The sequence below is a fragment of the Fulvia fulva genome, chromosome 8, assembly GCF_020509005.1.
Source record: "Fulvia fulva chromosome 8, complete sequence".
Classification (NCBI taxonomy): Eukaryota; Fungi; Ascomycota; class Dothideomycetes; order Mycosphaerellales; family Mycosphaerellaceae; genus Fulvia; species Fulvia fulva.
In genome coordinates, this window is record NC_063019.1 from 1,165,623 (window position 1) to 1,188,891 (window position 23,269).

The window sequence follows — 23,269 nt, forward strand, 5'->3', positions numbered from 1 at the left end:
CTTCATGTCAAAGAGAAGGTGAGGTTGCCGGCCCTCCGCGAAGGCGCGAGGGATTATGGCAGTGGTCGAATTGTACTGCCCTGTTTTGGAGCCACCTGATTGACCATACCAGGTTCGTAATAGAAATCGGGGCGTCCTTTTGGCTGCAGCTAGTATGCGATCTTGGTGGCGGCTGACCGTGGTATGCTGCTGAACAGTAGTCTCCAGAAGGGCGCCTACGCCGATGTGGAAATGGTTGTGGCTGTCGACGTGCTGTCTGCTAGTCAACTTGCTGGCTCGATAGGGGTTGTGGGACTCGCTTGATTTGCGTTTGCTCATGGCGGAAACTTTTGACCAGATTCTACGGGACTATAGGTGTGAAGAGGCAGAGGTGGTGAACGAAGGTAGTATGCTTGTGCTGAAGATACATTTGATGTGATTCTGAATGTGATTTACATGTACTAAGGCAGCCCATTCGATTTTGGGTGAGACCAATGGTTGTCGTCGTGCTTCATGGCAAAGACATGTTCGAGTCTGTGCATCTCGTCAGTACAAGGTGTTGCGAGAGACAGCTTCACTCGTAGGGTGATTCTCGAAGGAGTCAGGGTGTTTGAGATTTTGTATGTGTTCCACATTGCGATTCAGAACAGGTCTGTGAATAACAAATGTTTCATCAGATGATGTGGGACTGGGGCATGCGAGTTTACTCACCGATTCCGGGCATTTTGTCTTTTGATGTTGTTCAGCCGCGTCCTGTGTGGTCTGTGTGCTTGATTGTCAGCGAGAGCTTTGTACCAGAGAAGGAACGAAGCGGTGGATCGAATGCGTGTAATCAGAAGGAAGGCAACTGGAAATATCCACATGGTTTTGCGCCATCGGAGGTGTTGTATTTTTCATCCAAGAATATTTCTTCATCTAAGCGGGGATCAGGGAATGGAGTGTGAGCGTACCTTCATGTATTCGCGATATTGGCACCATTCAGATCATGCCCTCGAGAGTCGGCAATTCTTGGAAGTCGCACCACCGCGATGCGATCGCTTTGATCTTGACAATTCGACCTGAAGAGAGTTCGCCGAGGCGTTTCGTAGTGACGTTCAGTATCGAGACTTCTTCGTCCCATGGGTGCGGTGTGATGTTTGATGGTGGCGTGCGAAGATCAGCTTCATCCTCGGTGTTGGTGCTTTGATACGCAATCTCTGCCATAACGAGTCTGCTCCCTGTTTGATGAGCTGCCTCGACCGCCACCGAGAAAGTGCAATTCAAACCTTGGGCCGAAAAGGTTGAGGTAGATCTGTGCAGCTGGACGGGGCTGAGAATAGCCAGTACTGGTCGTACATCGGGCTGTCTGAGAGCTGTGTCGATTTCCATGTGACGATTTGTGATCGAGTTGCTGTAGGTCGCTAGATAAGCACGTAAGTGAGTGATGTCCTGGCAGAACGCCAACTTCAGCGTGCGTGCTGTAGACAGTAAGCGCAAAGTAGGCGTGTGGAGCAAATGTTTTGCGAGAGTGGCCTCGTCCACCGTAGTGTCGTTGTTACGGTTGTCAGTAGGTGAAGGAACAGATCTCGCCTCCAGCTGAAGCGCGTGAAGGAATGGCTCCTTGGATGAGCAAACCACCAGAGTCGACGGTGGCTTATGATGGGCTAGCACATAGCGGATGAAGTCCTGTATGCTCTTCGTTTCGAAGACGACTGGACCTTGCGCTGCCATAGTTGCAGCATTTGGCTGCTTTGTGTCAAGGTGAACATGAACACAGGCGCATCAAGGCTGTGAGTGCGTCAAGGCAGGTTCGCAGTGCTTGCTCCAAATGCTATGCAGCTGTAGAGCAGGCCGCGCAATGTTGAGGAGCATGTTGTGTTGAGCAAAGGAAGAAGAGAAGTCGACGAAGAAGATTTCGCGTCGTGCCAAAGCTCTTGGCGCGAATCCCGGTCGCTGACATTTTTGCCGATATGGTACGCCGTTGACGCCCCACTAGCTCTATGTCAGCAGTGCAACTGTGCAAGCAGGTGCTACCACCACATCTCTTGCCAGTGCGACGTCGATGCGGTGACCCGATGGAGTCCATATCGAGGATCAGCGGGCTGCTGGAGACAGGTGAGCAGCTACACCCGCGACAACAACATGGAGAGCATACGATGGGAACTGACCTCTATCACCGCAGCACGCGATCTAACCCTCGAAGCTGCTCGCGATGCAGGACCACGCAAGTCGAATCGTGCGCTGCCGGCTGCACAGATCAAGAAGATGCTGGACAGCCGGCAGGAAAGAGACGTGCTAGATGGGCTGAGGAGGGTGGTCGCAGTATGTCATGCACATTCATCAGAACTGCTGCTATGTACTGTAGATATTGATTGGCTTGATAGATGCAGTATGCCAACCCTCCACAACCCACCTTGACTTTCTTCCCGGCCGTGCTGAAGACGCTGTCAAATCCATATCCTTCCACACGGCCGTTGGTGTACAATTATCTCATCCATCATGCCGAAGCCGACCCAGACACTGCACTGCTTGCCATCAACACGATCCAGAAGTCCCTCTCCGACACGAACCCGCGAATAAGGGCAATGGCATTGAAGACAATGTCGGGCATCAGAATACCCATGATATCACAGATCATCAGCTTGGCCATCAAGAAAGGCGTGAGCGATCTGTCACCTCTGGTGCGTAAAGCCGCCGCATTGGCCTGTGTGAAGTGCATACAGCTGGACTCGAACACACAGCCGCAAGTGGAAGAGTACTTGGGAGCACTACTGGCAGATAAGCAATACTACGTGGCTGGAGCAGCTGTACAGGCATTTATGGAGGTATGCCCAGACAGACTGGACTTGATACATCCAGTATACCGCAGGTTGGTCAAGATGATCGTAGACATGGACGAATGGGGACAGCTGGCGACTCTCAAACTCCTGACAACCTACTCACGAAAGTGCTTTCCGCGTCGCACTCAAAAGGTGAAGCGCGCTGCGAACCAGGAACAACGAGCCAAGGACTTTTACGAGGATCTGGACGAGAAAGAAGAGAACGAAGACGACTTTGAGGAAGTTGATGCCGCAGATCCAGATCTTGAGCTACTGCTGAAGACGATCCAACTATTGCTGTCAAGTCGCAACTCTGCAGTCATCATCTCGGTGGCTCGGGTCTATCTTTATCTCTCACCCACCAACTACTTGCACCAAGCGATTGGCCCGCTCATAGCTCTCTTACGCTCGCCCAGCGACATCCAACAGGTGGCATTGTACAACATCGTGCAAGTCTGCCTGACTAGTCCGCAGCACTTCACGCCGTACTTCCGCCACTTCTTGATCAGATCGACTGAGGGACCACACATCTGGACGTTGAAGCTCGAGATCCTGACGCTCATCTTCCCATACACTGGCAAGGAGATCCAAGAGCTCATCTTGGCAGAGCTTGACCATTTCTCCAAGGGTCATGATTCGCAGCTCGTTCGGGAGAGCGTACGTGCCATTGGACGATGTGCTCAATCGTCAAGCGATGCAACATCAAGAAGGTGTCTAAGTCTGTTGCTCAAGCAGATACGCAGCACAGATCAGAATCTCGTCGGCGAAGCCATGGAAGTTATTCGACATCTAATCCAACGATCACCCGACGACCACAGGAAGACCGTGATCAGACTGGCCAAGAACCTGGACTCACTCACATCACCTACTGCACGAGCAAGCATCGTGTGGCTCGTCGGCGAATTCGCCGGCCAGGATCCAGAGAACAGCATCGCCACCGATGTGCTCCGCATTCTAGTAAAAGGCTATCCCGACGAAAGCGACGAAGTCCGAGCCCAAATCATCCTCCTCGGCGCCAAAGTCTACCTCCACCACCTCAACGCAAAGAACGCCAAGCAAAAAGCCATTGACAGCCTCAATTCCACCTCATCACCGACAGAACGCCCCTCCAGCACCGTCTTAACGCCCACAGAAGAAGAAGGCGGCTTCAACGAGAACACTTTCGGCAACAATGAAACGCCCCAGGACATCGAAGAGAAACACATCATCGAACTCCTCTACTCCCACACCATGCTGCTAGCCCGCTACACCCCCTCCTACGATCTCCGCGACCGCGCTCGCCTCTTCCGCTCCCTCCTCTCCGTCCAATCATCCACAGACCTTGCCTCCCTCCTCCTCCTCGCCCCAAAACCTGTTCCGCAAGTGCCTTCCCCCAGCGAAGCGCGTAAAACGTTCACCCTTGGCTCAGCATCTCTCGTGATTGGTGAGGGACGGTTGCGAGGCTATGAGGATGTGCCGGAGTGGGTTGAGGATGGGAGTGAACCGGATCCGAAGCTGAGGGATGATGGAGGCATGGAGAGGGAGTATGTGCCCGAGAAGGAGAGGGGGAGGGTTGTTGCGGCGGGGGCGATGTTGGATCGGGCGTTGGAGGAGGAAGGGGCTAGGAGTGGGGCAGGGGGGGAGAAAAGTTTGGATGCGTGGTTGGATGAGGAGGAGGAGGATGAGAGTCGTGGGGAGGACGAGGAGACGGAGAGTGAGGAGGAAGATACGAGTAGTGGGGAAGAGGAGACGGCTAGCGAGGAGGAAGACAGTGAGGATGAATAGCGGAAGCTGTGGCAGATGTGGTATGACAAGATACAGATACAAAGTCAAGACCTTCGATATCCTCGAGCCTGTACTGCTCCATCAACCTTTGCTCTGAACTGTCATGTCAACAAACTCGTCGGCCATGGTTCCCGATGCAACGGAAGAACTTCACGAGAAAGCGGCGCCTCGGGCAAGCGGCGGCTATTGGACGACGTCACATGCGAGGTTCCGAAATTAGAACATGGCGCAAACTTGCCGCAAGAGGGAAAGCTTGATGTGTTCCAGACTGATGTCAGGCCATCCATGAAACTCCACGATCTTTGCCGCCGTTCCAGCACTCTGTTGCGGCGGTGCACACGACGGCGTCACCGGCGTGAGGACGACGGTGCGGTTGCCGAAAGAGTCTCTCACCGACCGGCGACTTCCATGATGTGGCAAAGCCACCGCCGCAAGTGCAGGCCGGTATGAAACACAGATCCAAATATGGAGACATCTTCGACGTCTAGTCCGGCGTCTACTAGAAACATCCGTATTCGAAGTCTTGGATCCCTTTGCAGTTCTGACGGTGGTTGAGTCTAGTGCTGCGCGGCCATGGTGGACTAAGCAATAGCCATAAGGCCAACGACGTTTCGATCCACGGCTAGTAGCTGGCTACAGTGGCTCACTGACTAATCGCCCAAATTTATTAACGCTTGATGGGAGTTACCCAGATCACGGTGCAGATCTCGAGGTTGCTTGGCAATCCTTAGGTGGTGGCCGTGGTGGATGGAATCTACAGCCACCTTGGCTGTAAGCATGGCCAGTGGATATGGCTGTAGTGGATTGGTGGCCAGCAGCTCTAGTCATCGGCAGTGTCCTTCCCTGGTATTCACCAAGCCGGCGCTTGTAGGCCTATGTAGCCAATCAATTGACGAGTAGGGCGTGCCACGGACTCAAAATTTAGGTCCGCTATCGACTGAACAGGTGTAGCAGGTACGGTACTAACGGCAACTAATTGATAGTGAGTTTTCGAAGGGACAGCATCAATCTGTCGCTCCGCGTTCGTAGTCAGGAACCTTGCTATCTTGGTATGCGCGACACTGGACACGAGCGCCGTAGCCAGGACCAGCTTGACTTAAGAACCCAGACCAAAGCTTTTACGAGCAAAGGCTGCAAAACTCAACAGCACATCACTGAGACTGAGACAATCAAAAAGGCGGTCACGCTGGGCACCCCCCTTGCATCTCTCTCATCACACTTCACAAACACTTGTTCATCACATTTTCGCTCTCAGCACGACTTGAGATTGATACAGTACAGACACTTTCGCTGAGCAGACCAAATCCAAGACAAGACAAGACACCACACTACAGCCCAGAACAAGAAGACCACCACCATCACCATGCGTTACACCCTCCTCGCCATGGCCGCGGCCATCACCGCCGTCGTCGCCGACTCAGACGACTGCCAAGCCACCTACAAACAATGCATCGCCGACGGCTACGCAGAAGTGAAATGCTCCTGCGACCTCACCACCTGCTCCGGCGAAGACGCAGCCCGCATCCGCGACTACTGCGCAACCGCCACCGCCAACCTACCCGCACCCACCAAAACCTCCTCCGCCACCATCATCACTGGAACCCCCGGCTCGCAACCTTCCGGCCAACCCCCAATCACCGCTGCAGAGGGTTCCCTCCCGCTCGGAGCTACGTGCTCTGACAAGAAGCAGTGCGCGAACGGTGCGGATTGCTGGGGTAGTAATGCGGGGATTATCCGGAGGTGTGGGAATTTTAATGGGAGCTGTAAGGAGGATTCGCAGTGTGCTTACAACACCTGTAACACCGATACGGGGCTTTGCTCTGGCTTCCTTCCAACGGAGTCTTACCGCGCGAATACCGTTTCGTCGACTGGCTCTGCTGCTTCTTCATCGGCGACGACCTACGCCTGCAACCCAGCACACCAATACCCAGAAGGCCGCCAATGCGTCTCGACCAACGGAGGCCTCACGCTCCTTCCCCCAACCACTACCAGTGCCTCGACTGCTACCGGTACTGGATACGCCTGCAACCCAGCGCATCAGTACCCAGCGGGCCAAGTCTGCACTGAGATCGGCGGCCAACTTACACTCGTCACTGGTGGCTCGCCTGCTGCTACTGCTACTGCTACCGGCGTGTCTCCTCCGGTCTACGGCGGCAGTAACAGCACGACCGTGCGTCCAACGGGTACTGGTGCTGTCAACCCATCGGGATCGATTACGCCGTACCAGGGCTCTGCAAGTGTCGTTGAGACGCTTAGCGGTCTTGCCGCGCTTGTTGCTGGTGTTGTTGCGTATGTGCTTTAAGCGGGTCGTTTGGGTTGGAAATGTTCAGATTTGGTTGAGAGGGATGTGTAGCATAGAGCCGTCAACAGCTGTAATATGTATAATGAGATCTTGATTGATGATACCCTGATGATGATATGTGTGCACATTTTGATCGCCTTCCATGAATCGCATTTGCACGCTGGCCTCTGGAGCAAGGCTACTATGCTATTGTTCGGGTCGGTCGAAGTTGTATATCGTAGGATAAGTTCATATCACAATCTGCCATCGAAGGCCATACTCTATAACTTACTTCTCACCACCCTATACACAAAATCCTCAGCCACATCTTCCCCCCACCACTCAGTATTATGCTTACGATCTCCTATGCATCTGCGTCGCACTCGCCTGATGATTCGGAAACACCAACATATCCGCAATCACCACATTCTCCGGCCTGCCCGCGCTCCACACCACCGTCTCCGCAATATCCCCCGGCGTCAACGGCGTCACACCCTCATACACTTTATCCGCCTTCGCCTTGTCGCCATAAAATCTCACAACGCTAAACTCCGTCTCGACCTGTCCTGGGTCGATTTCGATTATTCTAATTCTTGTGGAGATGAGTTCGGCACGGATGGCTTCTGTGAAGGTTCGGACGGCAGCTTTTGTTGCGCAGTAGATGCTGCCTCCTGGGTATCCTTGTCGGCCGGCGATGGAGCCGATGTTGATGATGTCGCCGGCGCCTTCGCCGTTGTTGCGGGTTTTGTATTGGTTGAGGACGGTGTTGGTCATGTTAATGAGACCGTTCACATTCGTGTCCATCATCACGCTGATATCCTCCTCCTTGATATCGCCCGCCTTATCCACGCCCTTGACGAGGCCCGCATTGTTTACTAGAACGTCGATCTGCTGGAACTCTTGTGGGAGGTTCTGGATGAAGGAGCGGACTTGATCGGCTTTGCTGACGTCGAGTTGGACGGGGAGGACTTTAACGCCGCTGCCTACTTCCTTCGTGATGTCTTCCGCGAGTTGTTTCAATGCGTCGATGCGGCGGGCTGTGAGGATGATTTTGAGGTTATTGGGGGAGGTGCGGGCGAATTCGAGAGCGGTGCTCTTGCCGATGCCGCTGGAGGCGCCAGTGACGACTATGGTCTTGCCTTCGAGGCGTTTGCCCATGGAGGAGGTCATTCTGAGGGCTTGGATGCTGTGTTGTAGTAAGGTGGTTGTGGTTGTCGGACGGCGGAGCTGTGCAATGGATGCGTTGAAGGTACGGAAGAGGTGTCCGGATTTGAGGAAACTCATGTGCCTGGTTATGTACAAGGAATGACTGGATTGAGAGAAGGCTTCTTACTTCGGGTTAAAGATAATGCTGAAGGAATGTCCAATGCCTGGAGATCGAGGAGCTGTAGGTGGGGTTTACCGATGACGGACTGCCGGCTGGGGATATGGTGCAATTGATACGCGGAAGATTCTCTTGTGTACCGACTTGCACAGCAACCCTCGTCTTAGTCCTTTGCGATGCATACTCCAGAGTATGGTGATGCGATGTTTCTTACGGAGATCTGTGTTGAGATGTGAAAGTAGTGCCTCAGGCGAGTGCCAAGACTCTGAACATTCACTCCAGAGTTCGGAATTGGAAGGGGATTAAGCTCAGGTACTCAGCCTACGTGGCCTCAGCTTCCACGCTATACCGCAAGCGGGCACGAAGCTGCACGCACGCTTTGAAAGCTTGGACTTGTTTCTATTGGGCGACGAAGCGAGGTGGTTCTGATTGGCTGAGACTAGAAGGGGATCACGCGTCATACGGACCAAAGCGCCCACCTCCACCAAAAAACAACACCACATCTTCAATCGTGTTTTCCTTATCCAATATCAGGCCCATTGCAACCAGCAAATTTATTTACGTACCTGGATACATCACTGAACAAAATGTCGTGCTTGGATTGGCTATATGTGGTGTTGTTGTCGCATGCTACCGTCGCAAACTTTTCACCTGTTTCTTGGATTGGAGAAGCTACTGCAAGATGACCAAACACCTTTCAACACCTCAAAAGAATCAGATAGTAGGAGCCTATCACTACTGCAGACTTAAGGGCATCAAGTGCTCGCAAAGAGACCTTGTTAAGACCTTTAAACCGCTCTTCGCACCCACAAGGCATCAGGTGCGCAATGCTCTGGACACTGCAGGCTCAAGACAGCCATGTCACCTTCCAGAACCTCCACCTTCCGGACCAGATCAGCTCTTATCCAAGGAGGACTTGGACCGGTGTGAACGGCTGCTTGAGAACTACCACTATGAAGGCCATCATGTGTCATGGGGCAATCTGCTCTGGAGAGCTGACATTGATTCTTGCTCAGCTGAGACACTGCGAAGGAATATGAGGAACAGAGGCTATTCAACCTACATTGCTGAGAGCAAGGAATGGATATCCACCTCACTGGCACGCTCAAGGGCGCGATGGGCTCTTCGCATGCTTATGACTTATCCAAGACCGGAAGACTGGAGGCATGTGAGATGGAGTGATGAGGTCCACTTTGGATGGGGCCCTGAAGGCAAGGCCTATATCATTCGAAAGCGTGGCAACGCAGAGAGACGCAAGCCTGATTGTATCCAAGTGAGAGGGATGTGAATAGATAGATAGAACAACACCTTCAGAAATGAACATAATCCCACCAGTTGTTTTGGGCGGTTTGGTCAGTGTGGAGCGTGGGGATCTCTCCACCATAATATCCGGCCAATTCTCGCAGAAAGATTCTACGGAAGGAGCTGCAAGTCACCCATGTACCGCAGCTTCCATCAATTGCTAACAAAGCAACGGATATCGTAGCGGGGTGAGTACCAAAGGGCAGAAGGCATCGTCTGTGCTAGACATGCCCGGTACCATCCGCTAAGACATTACCACGCCATTCTCCCTCCTGTTTAGTCATCACACTCAGTCAGCATTCCGCGAACCCAGTGAGCTTAGTCTCGATAATTAGTAACGCAGCTTCATATTCAAATTAAAAAATCGCTTACTCATCCTACAGCATTCAGAATCGGTTGTATAGTGTAGCGGTTGTAAGTAGCATCAGCACCTTTAGTGCCTTGACAGTTGCCTAACGTCGCCTTAGATCACATCGGATTCTGACGCCCAGTCATGAATTTCCGGGAACCCGTTCGTCTTCCTCTTCCCTTTCGTTAGAAGCTTTCACTGATGCCCTATACAGAGGTTCGATTCCTGGTACGACCTCAGTACCATCAAGCGTAGCTTGACATCTTTCTTTTTGCCCTTTCATACGTCTTCCATACCCATATGATAGTGGACATACATTTTGATGTGTCAGTGAGCGGCCTTCGCCGACCATACCAGCTACCAGTTCCTACTGTTTGGACCCCAGAGGAACCTCTAGCCGCTCATAGATTGAACATCTTCCTGCCACAGAACAGTGACACTGAAACTCTATGATTTGTATGCAGCCACTAGCTCAACTGCTCGGCCGCAAAAGCTTTTCTCCTTGAGAGATACTTGCATTCACAAGGTCAATGTTGAAAAGACAATTATGGAATCAGGCTCTGTGCAATCTGGGGTGTGCGCTGACTGAGAGGCGCAGGGTTGCTTAAGGTACGGTCAAGACCGATGGGATGAGAGAAGAGTTTTATGGAGATAGAACGCTCTCTGAATACGATGGATGCTTGATCTGTGATGAAGAGTAGGCGGAGAAGTGATGAAGGCAGACTTATCGTGGTATGGGCTTCAATATTCAATCATGAAATACAGCGCATCGTTATGTATCAACATTCGAAAACTAGATCGATACCTGCCATATAGGACACCTTGACCCAAGACTCTCAGAAGATCGCCGTTCCATTGACGTGACTGGCAACACCACCCACCACATTCGCCGTCGCACTCGTGAAGAAGAAAGTCCACTTCTTGTTCTTCTTCGCCAGCTCTGCAACCTACACCATCACTCGTCAGCATTCACCCACAACAACCCAACTCCTCATCGAACACATACCTTCTCCAAATCCAGCATCTCCCCAAGCGGCATTCCCCAGCAAGCCAAGATCCTCTCATGCAACCCCTCCCACCCACTCCCATGGGCCGGCGGCGGGAACGCCTCGAACGTCGGACTATCGCCCGCAACAGCCGCGAAATAACAATCATGCAACCAGTCCCTCACTTCGTCTTCCTGCTTCGCACCCGCCCAGGCCTGAATTTTATCGTCGGGGCCTTCGGGGGCGAAGACGCGTTTGGCGATTGCGGTGTTGTGGGAAGAGGAGCGGGCGTAGTAATCTTCTGTAAACCCGGAGCGGATGAAGAGGATATCGCCGATCTGGATGTCGCCACCTTGAGAGGCGGGGCGGATGTCGATGCCTTGGGATTTGCCGGTGGCGGCGAGAGCAGAGTAGGAGATTTCGTGTTTGGTTGCGGAGTCGTATTTGATTCCTTGGGCTGTGGCCCAGGTGCGGTAGTCCAGCAATACTGTAACATCGTCAGTCCTGCAAGTTCGCCTTGAGATGAAGATTCTACTCACCGCCCCTACCCGCAAACCCATGCAAACTCCAATAATGAATACTATCCCTATCATTCGGACTCTCCCCATCAATATCAGCACCCGTAACGCCATTGTAGAACACCCCTTTCTCCTGATGCGCTACATGTCTGAATCCATCCCATTGGGTTCCACTCTGGGTGTTCAGAGAGTAGACATCATCGTACGCGAGATCCTTCCTCAGAGGTTTGATCTCGTGCTTGAAACTTTGCCGCCCAAAGGATGGAACCTCCGGAACGTTGAGGGGCAAATCAGTTCGAGCTAGCTCGCCGGTCTTGATCTCTGCTGCGGCGGCCTTGACACGAGTTGGGGTTAGGAGGTTGAGGCGGCCGATGTGGCTGGAGGGGATGAATGTCAGCGTTGCTGTCTGGAAACCAGGGAGATTGGCTTCTGTATGAGATCTTGCTTACTCGTCTTTGCCCCAGAACCATGCAGCGAACTTGGGAGCACCCTCAATGGCAGGGAGGTTATGGATAGTCGGGAACTCTGTAGAGTCTGGGTTCCAGGTTTCTGTAGCCATCTTGAACTCGTGATATCGAATTGAATGCCTTCTCTATTCGGCCTGCAGATCTCTTGCGCTTTTATGTTCAATAGACTGGATTCAGTAAGCAAAGTGGTGCGGCCGCGATGCTCCACGGTTATACCGAAAAATAGGAAAGGCGTTGGACTTATGCGACGACCAGTGCGATTTGTGCTTCAAGACGTGATAGATACGAAACATCGTTTTGTAATGTGCTGGATTTTCGCGTAATCGGATATTCAAGCTGTTGTTCCGCGGAATTCTACTGCCGAGTCAATGATGGGCTGTCAGCCCTAGGCGCTCTGCGATATGCTGCGCTTCGCATTTTCCGGTCAGTGATTGAGGTGATAAGCAAATGTCACGTCCTGTTAACAGCTCGACATACGGTGCACGTCCGGTCGTACTGTCTTGCGTTTGAGAGGTAGTGCGCCAAAATGCGAGACATGCTCGCAAACTGGTCTGTCAAGGGACTGATTCACTGAGAGGTATCTGGCAACATGATGGTATTCTATCGTTTCTATACAATTGTCATGTCTCATAAGCAATTGTGTCAGCTACTTACTGTCATCATCCAGCTTCGCGAACCAATACTCGCCCACTCTGCGGCCGATGTGTAGCATTGTGATTGTGTCTCAGACTCTCCTCATCGTTGCCTCTTCTATACGATGCCACAACATACGAGAATCGTCGTGTCTGATACTCACTCAAACTCCATCGTCACGTCTTCCGCTTCTGGATCATCCTGGATGAATAGAGTTGTGGCTGCAGTTGTCAGAGCCTGCCCATAGACTGCTGGATTCTGCTGCGTGGCTACAGTCTCCTTCTTATCGCGTCTCGCGAAGATCTCTGTGACCGATTGGCGTAACGAGGGTACTCCGGAGTCTGTTGTCGCTATGGAGCTTACTGAATTCCGTGCAGAAACATCCAAAGACATCCGGCTTCTCGGCGTTGAGGGCTCTGGTGTCGGCCTTTGTAGCCAGGTCGGCGAGGCGTACTGTTCGAGAGCTGTTCTGGAAGGCATTCGACTAGCCTTATTGGAAGTATCGACCAGGTCCTGCATCTCGGGCTCGATCCATAGGGCTTGGCAGTGTCTACCTTGCCCTTTCTCGCGCAGATCATTCATCTCTTGGAGATCGTTGTCTCTCCATCCTGCCTGTACGAGGTCGATCTTCTTGTGTATCCAATCGCTGGGCTCGTTCCTTTTCTTGGCGAGATCTGCCAGCTCTAATGCGAACATAGTGAGGCGTCCGTACTGCATGTCTTGGATGTGATCCGTGATACACTGCATACACTCAAACAGCGTCTCGCGATTCCTGGGCTGGCCGGAGTCGTGGGGTCCCGTGCAGTTTTTTGCGCAGACTTCAGGCGTGGCAGTACATACTGTGTGACCGCAGGTCAGCCGATGGCAAAGTGTGTTAGTGACACAAGGCATAGCAATGTGCGCATCGATGAAACTCGCTGCCACCGCGTTGATTGTCACTTCTGAGAATGGCTTCTCGATGATCTTCTTGGGCGATACCGCAGAGTTTTTTCTTGCGGCGCTAACAACGCTGGGCTTGTACACCGGATTGTCGCCTGCATCGATGTGCTTGAAGGCGATTCGCTCGCCTTCGTGTCTCCCTGGTAGATCATGTACGTTGGCTATCCGTGACCGGCGCGGATACCTCGCAAAGTCTTCACCACATCGTGGAGTGCGGAAGGCTGGAACAATCCGGCCATGTCTCCTCCTCGGGGCGGAAGGTGTGTCCATGACACTTCTGGAGTAGACTGAACTCGGGGTCGGTGTCTGTGGCGGACTCGGGGGCATATTGACGGTCGGTTGATTCGTGGTAGCTTCAACAAAAGACAATTTGCTATTGCACCGGCTGCAGTCTTGCTGTGATGTATGTCGCAAGCTTGAACGTCTGAGTATCTGGTCTGAAGACTCGAAAGTGGAAGAACGTCGTGAGGACCGTCGCCTTTTGTGTTGGCTTTGTCGTTTCGATGTCAAAGGCTCTTGTAAGAAAGCTTTGTGTGGTATGAGAATGTGATCGCCCTTGGCCGAGACAATGACTTGTGCCATAGGTAGGCATAGAAAGCCCTTGTGCGAAGAATCTTCCGTGGACTCCATCATGCCTGATGCACTCACGTGAGTTATGTGTTGTCAGCAAGATCATGAACACTGTATCATCAGTGAATGTCGCAAGACAAGCCACGAAGAGTGAACAGTGCAATGTTGTCGTTCAGGCGACCATAAGCCGGATACATCCGAGCGGTGTGTTGGCCAACGGGAATGGCTTCGACCGGGTTGCTGGGGTGTTTCTCAAGAGAGCAACACATTGAATGGCAAATTGTTAGCAAGACTCTGGCGTGCGTCCAACAAAGGCGATCACTCGAAATTCGAGACTCGCAGTTGGCTTTGAAGATCCTTCACGAGCGACATTGCTGAAGAGGTGAGGTCGGCAATGCCGGGTACTAGGACCTACCCTACCCTTACCCTACCCTTACCCTGATCAAAAGCTGTGGCCACAACCATGGACTTGAACGAACAGTCGACGTGTGTGCCTCCAGTAGCTCGAAATGCCGAGGAGTTCTGTCGAACATCGAGACTGCCATGTGCTGGCTCGGAGTTGCTTTGGGCGCCAATAATGTGCCAACATATCCTTCAGAGCTTCTGGCGGACCAGATTTTGTGCAAGACTTATGAGACGGAGTGTAGACCGATGCTGGCAGCCTTGCAGGAGTCCACGGGCGTGGGCGCGTTTCAGCAAGGACGCGTGAGAGAAGTAGAAGTAAGATTAGAGGACACACACGTGCCGCCAAGCAGCTTTGTTCCCGCTTGACAAAAGTCGTTGCGAGCTTCATCATCACTAGCTCCTGACAGCTTCTCCGCTCCGACATGATAGCCGGGGCCATGGCGCTACATATGGTCACGATGGCAGCGCAGTCTTCTGGGGAGCATATCGCCTCCCTGAACCACTACCATCACCACCGCAATCATGTCTGAGATCAAAGAATACACCATCAATGTCCCACAGGCGAAGATCGACCGCCTGATGCGGAGGCTGCAAGACACTGACTTCCCCTCTGAAATCGAAGATGCCGGCTGGGGTTATGGCTCGCCACTGTATGCAGGCACGACGACTGACAGATGATTCAGATAGCCCGCTAACGACTCGACAGACCCGACATCAAGCGCTTTGTCGAATACTGGAAGACGAAATTTGACTGGCGCGCCCACGAGAAGAAGATCAACGAACTGCCCAACTACGAGGTACAGGTAAACGTCGACAAGCACGGTCCCGTAGACATGCACTTCGTGCACCAAAAGTCTTCAAACCCCAACGCGATCCCGCTCCTCTTCGTGCACGGCTGGCCAGGATCGTTTCTGGAGGTTACGAAGATTCTTCCGCTCCTCAAGGGTGGAGATGGCAAGCCTGCCTTCCATGTCGTGGCACCCTCCCTACCCAACTACGGCTTCTCGGGCCCAGCTCTCAAGAAAGGGTTCAATGTAGCCCGCGCCGCTGAAGCCTGTCATAAGGTGATGCTCGCGCTTGGCTATGATCAGTATGTCACTCAAGGTGGCGATTGGGGCATGTTGATCACTCGCGCGTGTGCATATCTGTATCCTCAAAATGTGAAAGCATGCCACATCAACTGGCCGTGGGCCGCGAAGCCGGAAGAGTTTACAAACGGCACCAAGCCGGAGCCGGAGTACAGTGAGCGCGAGAAGAAGCAGATGGCAGCTGGTGACAACTGGTTTCCCTTTGGCATGGGTGACGGGCGTGGCTACATCGCGATCCAGTCTACTCGTCCGGCGACTCTGAACTTTGCTCTGAGGGACAGTCCAGTGGGGATGCTGGCTTGGACTTGGGACAAGTTGGTTGCGTGGACGGATGATTATCCCTGGACTGAGGATGAAGTCTGCCTCTGGGTCTCACTGTACATTTTCTCCCGTGCAGGACCCGATGCCGCCTCATACCTGTACTACGAGGCACTGCACGATCCTGTCGAAATCACGGTTCCAATCATCCAGGGATATATCGATACGCCACTCGGTATTGCGGATTTCCCCGTTGAGATTGCTAACAACCCTGTGAGCTGGAGACATACTATGGTGAGTTTTCCTGCCGATTGAGGGACGTTGACGTTTCTGACTTGGTGCGGCATCACAGGGTCCCATCGCCTTCCAGAAGATATACGAGAAAGGCGGACACTTTGCAGGCTGGGAGCGTCCGACAGACATTGCAGAGGGTTTATGCGAAATGTTCGGCAAGGGCGGTGGAGCTCATGGCGTTGTTCCAGGCAAAGATGGTTACTAGAGCCTTCATTCCTCAGTATGTTCAGATTCGGCAGAAGCTACTCCCAAACCCCCACATCCCTACCCTTTCACTTCACCTCCCTTCACCTCCCCCTTCCCTTCTACCTCCCAAACCTCATCTTAGCATACATCCACAACATCCTAACCGACTGAAATCGCGGTAATTCCGTCATACAAATATCCGTTGAATAGTCCATGAAGTTATGGATAGGATCATTCCCAGGCTGGTTTGGGCACGTATCAGATTTCGCTGGACACCCACCAGTGGCATTCAACTGGCGTGGCGTGTCGGGAATGAAATCGCCGGGGCCGCTGCAGGAGTTGCCTTGGAAGGTGTGGAAGAGGTCGAGCCAGTGGCCGATTTCGTGCACGGCTGTGTAGCCTAGGTTGTAGTTGGCGGTTTACTGGGGTGGGTGTTAGAGGGGATGGTGAGAGGGACTGAGGATGAGGAGGGGGGTTTTACGTACGCCTCCTAGCATGCTACCAGCCAAGTTCGCGCAGCCATCGAGGATCTTTTGCTCGGCGGTGGGTGCTGATTCTGGGAAGTAGCTGCGATGCGGGTCAGTCGATGGATATGCTTCAAGCCTCTTCTTCTCGGGCGGACTTGCTGGTCATGACAGCGCCGTTCTTGCTGATGGTGAGGTACTGCCCGCTTGATCAGATGGTATAGCCGCTGCCGTTGCCCATGTCCGTGATCGTGTAAGTTGCTGCTGATCCACCTGCCTTCTTCAGATCCGTGCCGCTGATGGTGCTATTGTCGACTGCACTGCTGATGGAGAATTGTGCGCCGGACTGGTGGAGAACGAATCGCTGCGCCTTGTCATTGTAGGAAGTCGATGCCTTTATCGCTTTGAGATGGTCGCCACTGTTGGCAAGAGCGAATCCGTTCATCTCGAAAGTTAGGTAGCGACCTTCGGTTGGATTACCTCGCATCTTCTTGAAGCCCTGCTCGGTCTTGAGCGCATCAGACTCCTTCTGCAATCCATCTGGTGGTGGAGGTCTGGTCGTCTTGTACTTCTGCTCGCAAACGCTGTACCCATTCCAGTTCCCTTTGCTGTCAGTAGAAGGGTAGGAAGCATTGGGCATCGAGGGGATGCTGTAGTCTGGGTGTGCAAAGTCGAAGGCCTTCGTCAGGTCCGCCATGTTCTCTCGACGCCACGTGTTCATCGGCGCCGATGTAAACTTCTTGTTCTTGGCGGCGGCCCATTTTTCAAGGAACAAGATCTGCGAGCTATGGTCTGCATTCTCGACATAGACATTGCCTCGACGTGTCCATGGCGAGATGATGTAGAACGGCAGACGGAATCCTGGCCCGGTGCAGGTGTAGCCAGCAGCGCCGTAGGGACCCTGCACCCATTCGCCTTGTGTACCATTCGGGCTATGGTATGGAACGACGTGATCGCCCCAGCCACCCGTCTCGTCATACGAGATGATCAAAGCGGTGCTTTTGTAGGTAGGGGATCGAGTAACAGCATCAACAATCTTCTGCTACAGCCAGCCGCCATCTCTTGGCTGGTAAGGTTTGAAAGCCAGTCCCTTCTGCGCAAGAGCAGAGCTGTTCGCGGCTTTCTGGCGCAGTGCTTATCGTCGCCGTCGTTGGCCGCATCTGCAGAAGGTGCCTTCCTGACGCGTGGTCATAAGCACAATCTCTTTGGATGAAGTGAGGCCCGCATCGACCTTGCACGGCATCGAGGTATCCGTCGACAAGTCCAAGCATAAGGCGTTGACCACAGCAAGGGCTTTGATGGGTTCGATGAGATGTCGTCGGAGGTGAGGAGGAGAAGTCATCCACGGAGGCTGGGAAACGAGATGGCCTGGGACAGGCTGGGAGAAGCCGCGGCAGAAAGCCGGCATCCGGACGGAAACAATGCTCTTCGCTCTTGCTACGACCATCTTCATCACAACACTCCCCAGTTCAGGTCTTGGTCTGAGTCGAGCAGCATGGAATCCCTCATCTTGGACTGGAGGCAGGTCTGGACACACGCCAGGAGATAGCAATTCCCGGCTCCATCCTGAAGAGCACGTCTTCCGCAATGCCACGACGCGTGAGTACAACTGGCGCGTCACCTCGGCTCTTCGACGACCAGATGGTGTCTTGAAGCGCGTATATATGGTCAATGATGCCTTCCCTGGCCCAACGATTGAAGCGCGATCCGGACATCGGATCATAGTGCACGTTCACAACGCACTGGAGTCAGATGGCGTACAACAGAATGGATGGAGCAGCGGGCATCACTCAAGCTCCCATAGAGCCCGGTCACGATTTCACGTACGATTTCACTATTGGTGCTGACGAGCAGGGCACTTTCTGGTGGCATGCGCACGATGGTGCTCAGCGAGCTGATGGGCTGTACGGTGGCTTTGTTGTTCATGAGCCTTCCCGGCAGGACGTTGGTCAAGTCCTGGATGCCGAACATCTACTTCTACTTGGTGACTGGTAAGTCTGCGAGGTGATCTTCTTCCACAAAGCAAGACCAAGCTAAAGGAGGATTCAGGTACCACCGTTCGGCAGAAGACGCTCTGCATTATTCCATGCACCCTGGCGCGTTTGGCCTTGAAAGTGTTCCAGACTCCGTTCTCGTGAATGGCTTTGGTTCCTATGCATGCGCTGATGCAGTGCCTGCCCGCCCTGTAGACTGTATCGACAGCAAGCACATCGCGAGCAGTCTCAATCTGGATGTCTCCAAGCGCAACGTACTTCGCATTGTCAATGTCGGCGTTTATGCTGGCGTCAGTATGAGTCTAGTAGGGAGTCTGCTGACACCACTCAGAGTGGACGCAGGTCGTCCGATCTCGGCGGCTGCCTCGAAAAGTGTTGGTGTGCTGCATCCCGGCGAGCGCATGGATCTTCTGGTCCAACACCAGCAAGATGAGGCAGACCAGCTACGGAGTTTGATCGTCGCTTTGGACGACACCCGTTTAAGTACGAGAACATGGCTCTCACGCTGTGTCACAATTTCTTGGTGAAATGTTTTGGGAGTCCAGAACCAAATTCCAGGCATGAAAGTGCGGTATATGAGACCTTCGATATTCAAAACGTCGAACCTGCCCATAACCAAGCTAGCTCACTGCCTGCACAGGCCGACCACACAATTGTCCTGTACACCTTGACGCAAAAATTGGCCCACCTTGACAACGAACCGCGAGGATTCATCAACCACTCAACATGGGCAAGACCGTCACTGCCATTAGTCGACCTGCCCAGATCACAATGGGAGAAGACACTTTTCGTGTCACAAATCAAGTACAACTCCGCATCTCCACTCTGTGTTGACATCGTGCTGAACAATCTGGACGAGGACTGGCACCCGTTTCACTTGCACGGCCACGACTTCTGGGTACTGTCGACCTACTCTTCGAATCTCAACTGGGGGTCTTACAACCCATACGAAGACGCAACTCCGCCCGGCGGGCAGTATGTGCTTGCCAGTGCGGTGAAGAAGGACACCTTCGATGTACCACGCCGTGGCTATGCTGTGCATGGCTGGTAATCATCCCGGGACTTGGAAACATTCCATAGACGTGAAGGCCAAGCACAGGCAGGTTTGACGAAGTCACGAACACATGCAGGGTACCGAAGGCATGCGGCTCTGGTTCGTGGCTGTTGCCACTGAAGGCGTTCCAATTTGCCTATTCCACCACCCTGGTAGCTCAGGCCCCATCCTCCGAGGCATTTTGCCCACCGAGCTCAGTCGTGCTCCCTCTCTTCACAGTACCAGTTGTCAAACAACGTTAGCTGAAGATCTACATAAACATGGGCAAAACAGAGCTGCCCCAGCCTCCATTCCACCGGGACAGCTATGCTGAAAACAGCGAGTACACCAATATCATCCCCGCATCCCCGTCACGTGTGGGACTTCACAGCCAATGCACGATCTGTCCGAAAGGGGACCGTATGGATACCTCTGCCGCCACGACACAGAGCCCCACGGGGATGTCTCGGTCAACCTGCTCATCATGCACGATGAGGTCCTTGAATGCGTCCTCGATGGGGCCTGTGCCAATGTCCCTCCCTAGCAAAAACAATGTTGGTTGGACACTCAATGATCCATTCATAGTATATGATCGTAGGCTCCCGCGTGTTGCATCGCGAAAGCCTTTCCATTCCTTTCCTGTAGTCACCATTGAGCGTAAGATTGGATCTAAGCAGACACTTTCCTTTCGAAGCAAGCTTTCGCCGTGCAACATGGGTCCAATCGCAGAGCCTGAGATTCCATACACGGACGTTCTGCTCGTGGGAGCTGGTTTCGCCACATACACACTCTTGAACAAGCTGCGGAGGCAGGGCCTGTCAGTCAAGATCCTCGAGAGAGGCGCGTCTGCTGGAGGTATTTGGTACTGGGTAAGTGTAAGCTGAAGTACGGTGGGAGATGTGAGTGCTGCACTGCACTATCGACTCAATTCCCTACGTGAGACACTGCTAAAACCTTGCCCTTCCTTAGAACTGCTGCCCAGGTGCACGCGTTGACTCCGACACCCCAATCTACCAGCTTTTTGACAAGGAGCTATGGGAGGACTTCACATACAAGGAGCGATATACCCTGCATGGCCCGAGCTTCGACGATACTTTGAGCACGTCGACAAGAAGTGGAACGTCAGCGCGCACACAACCTTCCACAAGTGCGTGGAAACAGCAACTTTCGACACCAAGAAGAGCCAGTGGCTGATCGAATGTACCGATGAGTCGCAGTACTGGTGCAAGTGGTTTATCCCAAATCTCGGTTTCGCTTTGAAGAACTACTCGCCGCCCTTCCCGGATATCAACAATTTCAAGGGAGAGGTGTATCACACTGCCAAGTGGCCACAGCACGATGTCTACCTTAAAGAAGCGCGTCGCTGTGGTCGGTACCGGCGCCTCGGGCATTCAGACGATCCAGGAGCTCGGTCCAAAGACCGAGGAGCTTACGGTTTACCAGCGCACACCCAACATGTGCCTCCCAATGAACCAAAAGAAGCCCGACCCAGCGGAAGAAGAGAAGAAGAAGCAGGACGGTACCTACGAAAAGCTCATCAACGACACACGCAGCACATTCGCCGGGTTCACATACGACTTCATCGACAAGAAGACCTTCGACGACAGCCCTGAAGTCGCGAGAAATTCTACCACAAGCTCATGGTCGAAGAGGGCGGCTTCCGATACTGGCTGAACACATACAGCGACATGCTCTTCGACGACAAGGCCAACGACCAGGCGTACGATTCCTGGCGTCGACAGGTCCTGAAGCGCATGACGGATCCAGAAAAGCAGAAGATTCTCGCACCTGAGCGGAAGCCGCATCCGTGGGGCACGAAGCGGCCGTCGTTGGAGCAGCGGTATTATGAAGTTGTCAATGAGCCTCATGTTGAGATTACTGATGTGAATGCCAATCCCATTGAGGAAGTCAAGGCGGAGGGCATTGTGACGCCGAAGGGCCTCAGGGAGTTCGATATTCTTGTCCTAGCTACGGGCTTTGACTCAGTGACGGGCTCGCTCGCACAGCTCAATATCCAGGATACAGAAGGCAGAACCATCGGCGAGCATTGGAAGAATGGCACGAAGACATCGATGGGCATTGCAATCCCGGGATTCCCGAATATGGTAAGTCAACTCAACCGAGCGCGGCTTGGTGTCTTTCTAACGCTACGCATTAGTTCTTCTGCTACGGCCCCCAAGCCCCAACCGCCATCTCCAACGGACCCAGCTGCACGCAGTTCCAAGCCGAGTGGATCGAGGAGGCGATGAAGAGGATTCAAAAGGACGGCATCACGAAGTTCGAGGCGAAGCAGGATGCTGAGGATGATTGGTGTAAGAGGATGAATGAGGCGTGGTAAGTGATGATATGATACCGTTGTCTGCATGTGGACAGTAGTACTGACAAGATTGTTAGGGACGCGACTCTTTTCCCAATGGCCAAGTCGTGGTACTCGGGTGGTAACATTCCAGGCAAGAACATTGAGCCGCTTAATTGGGCGGGTGGCATGCCAGAGTATGTTGACTCGCTGCATAAGAGTTTGGAGAATGATTATCAGGGGTGGCATTATGCTAAGGCTTGAATACCCATCGCCAGTGGAATTTATATATAAGGGTGTATGTTACGGACCGTGCTCCAGTCTCGCTGTCTTCATTGACCATGATAGCTTGCGTCTTCGATAGCACTGGCTTTGCTGATACTCCGAAGCTGAATTGTTCCTTGCTCGCACTCAGCGGGTTGCTGTATGATCGCGTGAGCCAACGCCCATCTACTGTGCTATCGGCGCCATCCATGGGAAAACAGACCATTTCTGTTGCAGCTTTGCACATCTTCTCTCCCTCGAATGGCAAAGTCGATCGCCGTAAATCTAGCTGCATCAAACGAAAGTCTAGCATACTTCTAAGATCTCCAGAGCTCCAGAATCACGACAAGAGTACTAGGAAACGATGCTATGCCGTCGCCATCAAGATCCCATGACTTTACCTGGCACGTTACCTCAACACTAGATGACTAAGATTTAGAGAGCTTGGCAGCAGGCGCTCCAATCGAGATTGTTGATCAATCTCAAGCAATATTTGATGAGTGGGATCTCGTCACTCATCCTGACCTTCCGCGCAGCTTGCTGAACGCGATTGCCTTTCGGACATCAGCCTTCCATCGACCTCCTGCACCGTGTCTCGCGACTACAGATGGCGTTCCATCAGGGATCGCGGAAACTCCGCATTCCCGCGAAGGAGCCAACAGTCCACGATGTGGACGAACGTTCCGCCGGCGAGATACGACGATGTGATTATGGGAGACTTCTCCTGGACAAGTCTGAGAGATGAGGTCGACATAGACCAAGACTCGTACTGCTCCGATCCAGATTATAACTGGCCTGGATCCCTGGCATCTTCAGAACGAAAGGTGAGTGGCGCACAGTCTCGCAGAGTCGCAGGACGCACGGTCAGGGACCTCGCATTGCGGGTAGTGTTGCCAAAATGTCGTTGGCCTTACGACTGTTGCTTAATCTACCATGGCACTGCATGGCCACGCGACACTAATTGTGGGACCTTTATTTGTCTTGCAAGCATGGCCGCTGCGTTGAGTCCAAGCCTTGGCGACTCGCCGGCGTTGTCTTGCTTCCGCTTCCGGCCGATGATGCAGCTGCGTCAGACGC

At 53.1% G+C, this 23,269-nt stretch overlaps 13 protein-coding genes across 13 annotated transcripts; 6 read left to right on the forward strand and 7 right to left on the reverse strand.

Annotated features, from left to right (window-relative positions):
- Positions 1-957: 957 nt before the first annotated feature.
- On the reverse strand, positions 958-1,689 carry CLAFUR5_10993 (uncharacterized protein; the record flags this gene model as incomplete). Its single annotated transcript, XM_047910141.1, has 1 exon — positions 958-1,689. One exon carries the CDS (start codon positions 1,687-1,689, stop codon positions 958-960), a length of 732 nt encoding a protein of 243 aa, XP_047765005.1.
- A 344-nt stretch (positions 1,690-2,033) lies between these two features.
- CLAFUR5_10994 (AP-3 complex subunit beta-1) lies at positions 2,034-4,541 on the forward strand (the record flags this gene model as incomplete). The annotated part of the gene is made up of 3 exons (XM_047910142.1): positions 2,034-2,073; positions 2,141-2,280; positions 2,343-4,541. 3 exons carry the CDS (start codon positions 2,034-2,036, stop codon positions 4,539-4,541), a joined length of 2,379 nt encoding a protein of 792 aa, XP_047765008.1.
- A 1,363-nt stretch (positions 4,542-5,904) lies between these two features.
- Positions 5,905-6,843, forward strand: CLAFUR5_10995 (uncharacterized protein; the record flags this gene model as incomplete). The annotated part of the gene is made up of 1 exon (XM_047910143.1): positions 5,905-6,843. One exon carries the CDS (start codon positions 5,905-5,907, stop codon positions 6,841-6,843), a length of 939 nt encoding a protein of 312 aa, XP_047765007.1.
- Positions 6,844-7,176: 333 nt separating this feature from the next.
- Positions 7,177-8,106, reverse strand: CLAFUR5_10996 (NADP-dependent 3-hydroxy acid dehydrogenase; the record flags this gene model as incomplete). The annotated part of the gene is made up of 1 exon (XM_047910144.1): positions 7,177-8,106. The coding sequence occupies one exon, from the start codon at positions 8,104-8,106 to the stop codon at positions 7,177-7,179; it is 930 nt and encodes a 309-aa protein (XP_047765010.1).
- Positions 8,107-10,633: 2,527 nt separating this feature from the next.
- CLAFUR5_10997 (uncharacterized protein) lies at positions 10,634-11,860 on the reverse strand (the record flags this gene model as incomplete). Its single annotated transcript, XM_047910145.1, has 4 exons — positions 10,634-10,744; positions 10,804-11,270; positions 11,323-11,678; positions 11,751-11,860. The coding sequence occupies 4 exons, from the start codon at positions 11,858-11,860 to the stop codon at positions 10,634-10,636; spliced, it is 1,044 nt and encodes a 347-aa protein (XP_047765009.1).
- A 148-nt stretch (positions 11,861-12,008) lies between these two features.
- On the reverse strand, positions 12,009-12,480 carry CLAFUR5_10998 (uncharacterized protein; the record flags this gene model as incomplete). The annotated part of the gene is made up of 3 exons (XM_047910146.1): positions 12,009-12,122; positions 12,246-12,319; positions 12,423-12,480. 3 exons carry the CDS (start codon positions 12,478-12,480, stop codon positions 12,009-12,011), a joined length of 246 nt encoding a protein of 81 aa, XP_047765012.1.
- Positions 12,481-12,560: 80 nt separating this feature from the next.
- Positions 12,561-13,667, reverse strand: CLAFUR5_10999 (uncharacterized protein; the record flags this gene model as incomplete). The annotated part of the gene is made up of 1 exon (XM_047910147.1): positions 12,561-13,667. One exon carries the CDS (start codon positions 13,665-13,667, stop codon positions 12,561-12,563), a length of 1,107 nt encoding a protein of 368 aa, XP_047765011.1.
- Positions 13,668-14,837: 1,170 nt separating this feature from the next.
- Positions 14,838-16,160, forward strand: CLAFUR5_11000 (Putative epoxide hydrolase; the record flags this gene model as incomplete). Its single annotated transcript, XM_047910148.1, has 3 exons — positions 14,838-14,965; positions 15,022-15,955; positions 16,014-16,160. 3 exons carry the CDS (start codon positions 14,838-14,840, stop codon positions 16,158-16,160), a joined length of 1,209 nt encoding a protein of 402 aa, XP_047765242.1.
- Positions 16,161-16,260: 100 nt separating this feature from the next.
- CLAFUR5_11001 (Extracellular metalloprotease) lies at positions 16,261-16,774 on the reverse strand (the record flags this gene model as incomplete). The annotated part of the gene is made up of 3 exons (XM_047910149.1): positions 16,261-16,541; positions 16,623-16,708; positions 16,764-16,774. The coding sequence occupies 3 exons, from the start codon at positions 16,772-16,774 to the stop codon at positions 16,261-16,263; spliced, it is 378 nt and encodes a 125-aa protein (XP_047765243.1).
- Positions 16,775-16,816: 42 nt separating this feature from the next.
- On the reverse strand, positions 16,817-17,326 carry CLAFUR5_11002 (uncharacterized protein; the record flags this gene model as incomplete). The annotated part of the gene is made up of 1 exon (XM_047910150.1): positions 16,817-17,326. The coding sequence occupies one exon, from the start codon at positions 17,324-17,326 to the stop codon at positions 16,817-16,819; it is 510 nt and encodes a 169-aa protein (XP_047765244.1).
- Positions 17,327-18,357: 1,031 nt separating this feature from the next.
- On the forward strand, positions 18,358-19,650 carry CLAFUR5_11003 (Iron transport multicopper oxidase FET3; the record flags this gene model as incomplete). Its single annotated transcript, XM_047910151.1, has 3 exons — positions 18,358-18,596; positions 18,655-19,082; positions 19,145-19,650. The coding sequence occupies 3 exons, from the start codon at positions 18,358-18,360 to the stop codon at positions 19,648-19,650; spliced, it is 1,173 nt and encodes a 390-aa protein (XP_047765245.1).
- Positions 19,651-20,345: 695 nt separating this feature from the next.
- On the forward strand, positions 20,346-22,192 carry CLAFUR5_11004 (Cyclopentanone 1,2-monooxygenase; the record flags this gene model as incomplete). The annotated part of the gene is made up of 7 exons (XM_047910152.1): positions 20,346-20,501; positions 20,602-20,746; positions 20,794-20,939; positions 20,986-21,246; positions 21,285-21,737; positions 21,791-21,966; positions 22,027-22,192. 7 exons carry the CDS (start codon positions 20,346-20,348, stop codon positions 22,190-22,192), a joined length of 1,503 nt encoding a protein of 500 aa, XP_047765238.1.
- A 668-nt stretch (positions 22,193-22,860) lies between these two features.
- Positions 22,861-23,080, forward strand: CLAFUR5_11005 (uncharacterized protein; the record flags this gene model as incomplete). Its single annotated transcript, XM_047910153.1, has 2 exons — positions 22,861-23,016; positions 23,048-23,080. The coding sequence occupies 2 exons, from the start codon at positions 22,861-22,863 to the stop codon at positions 23,078-23,080; spliced, it is 189 nt and encodes a 62-aa protein (XP_047765239.1).
- Between the last annotated feature and the right edge of the window lie 189 nt (positions 23,081-23,269).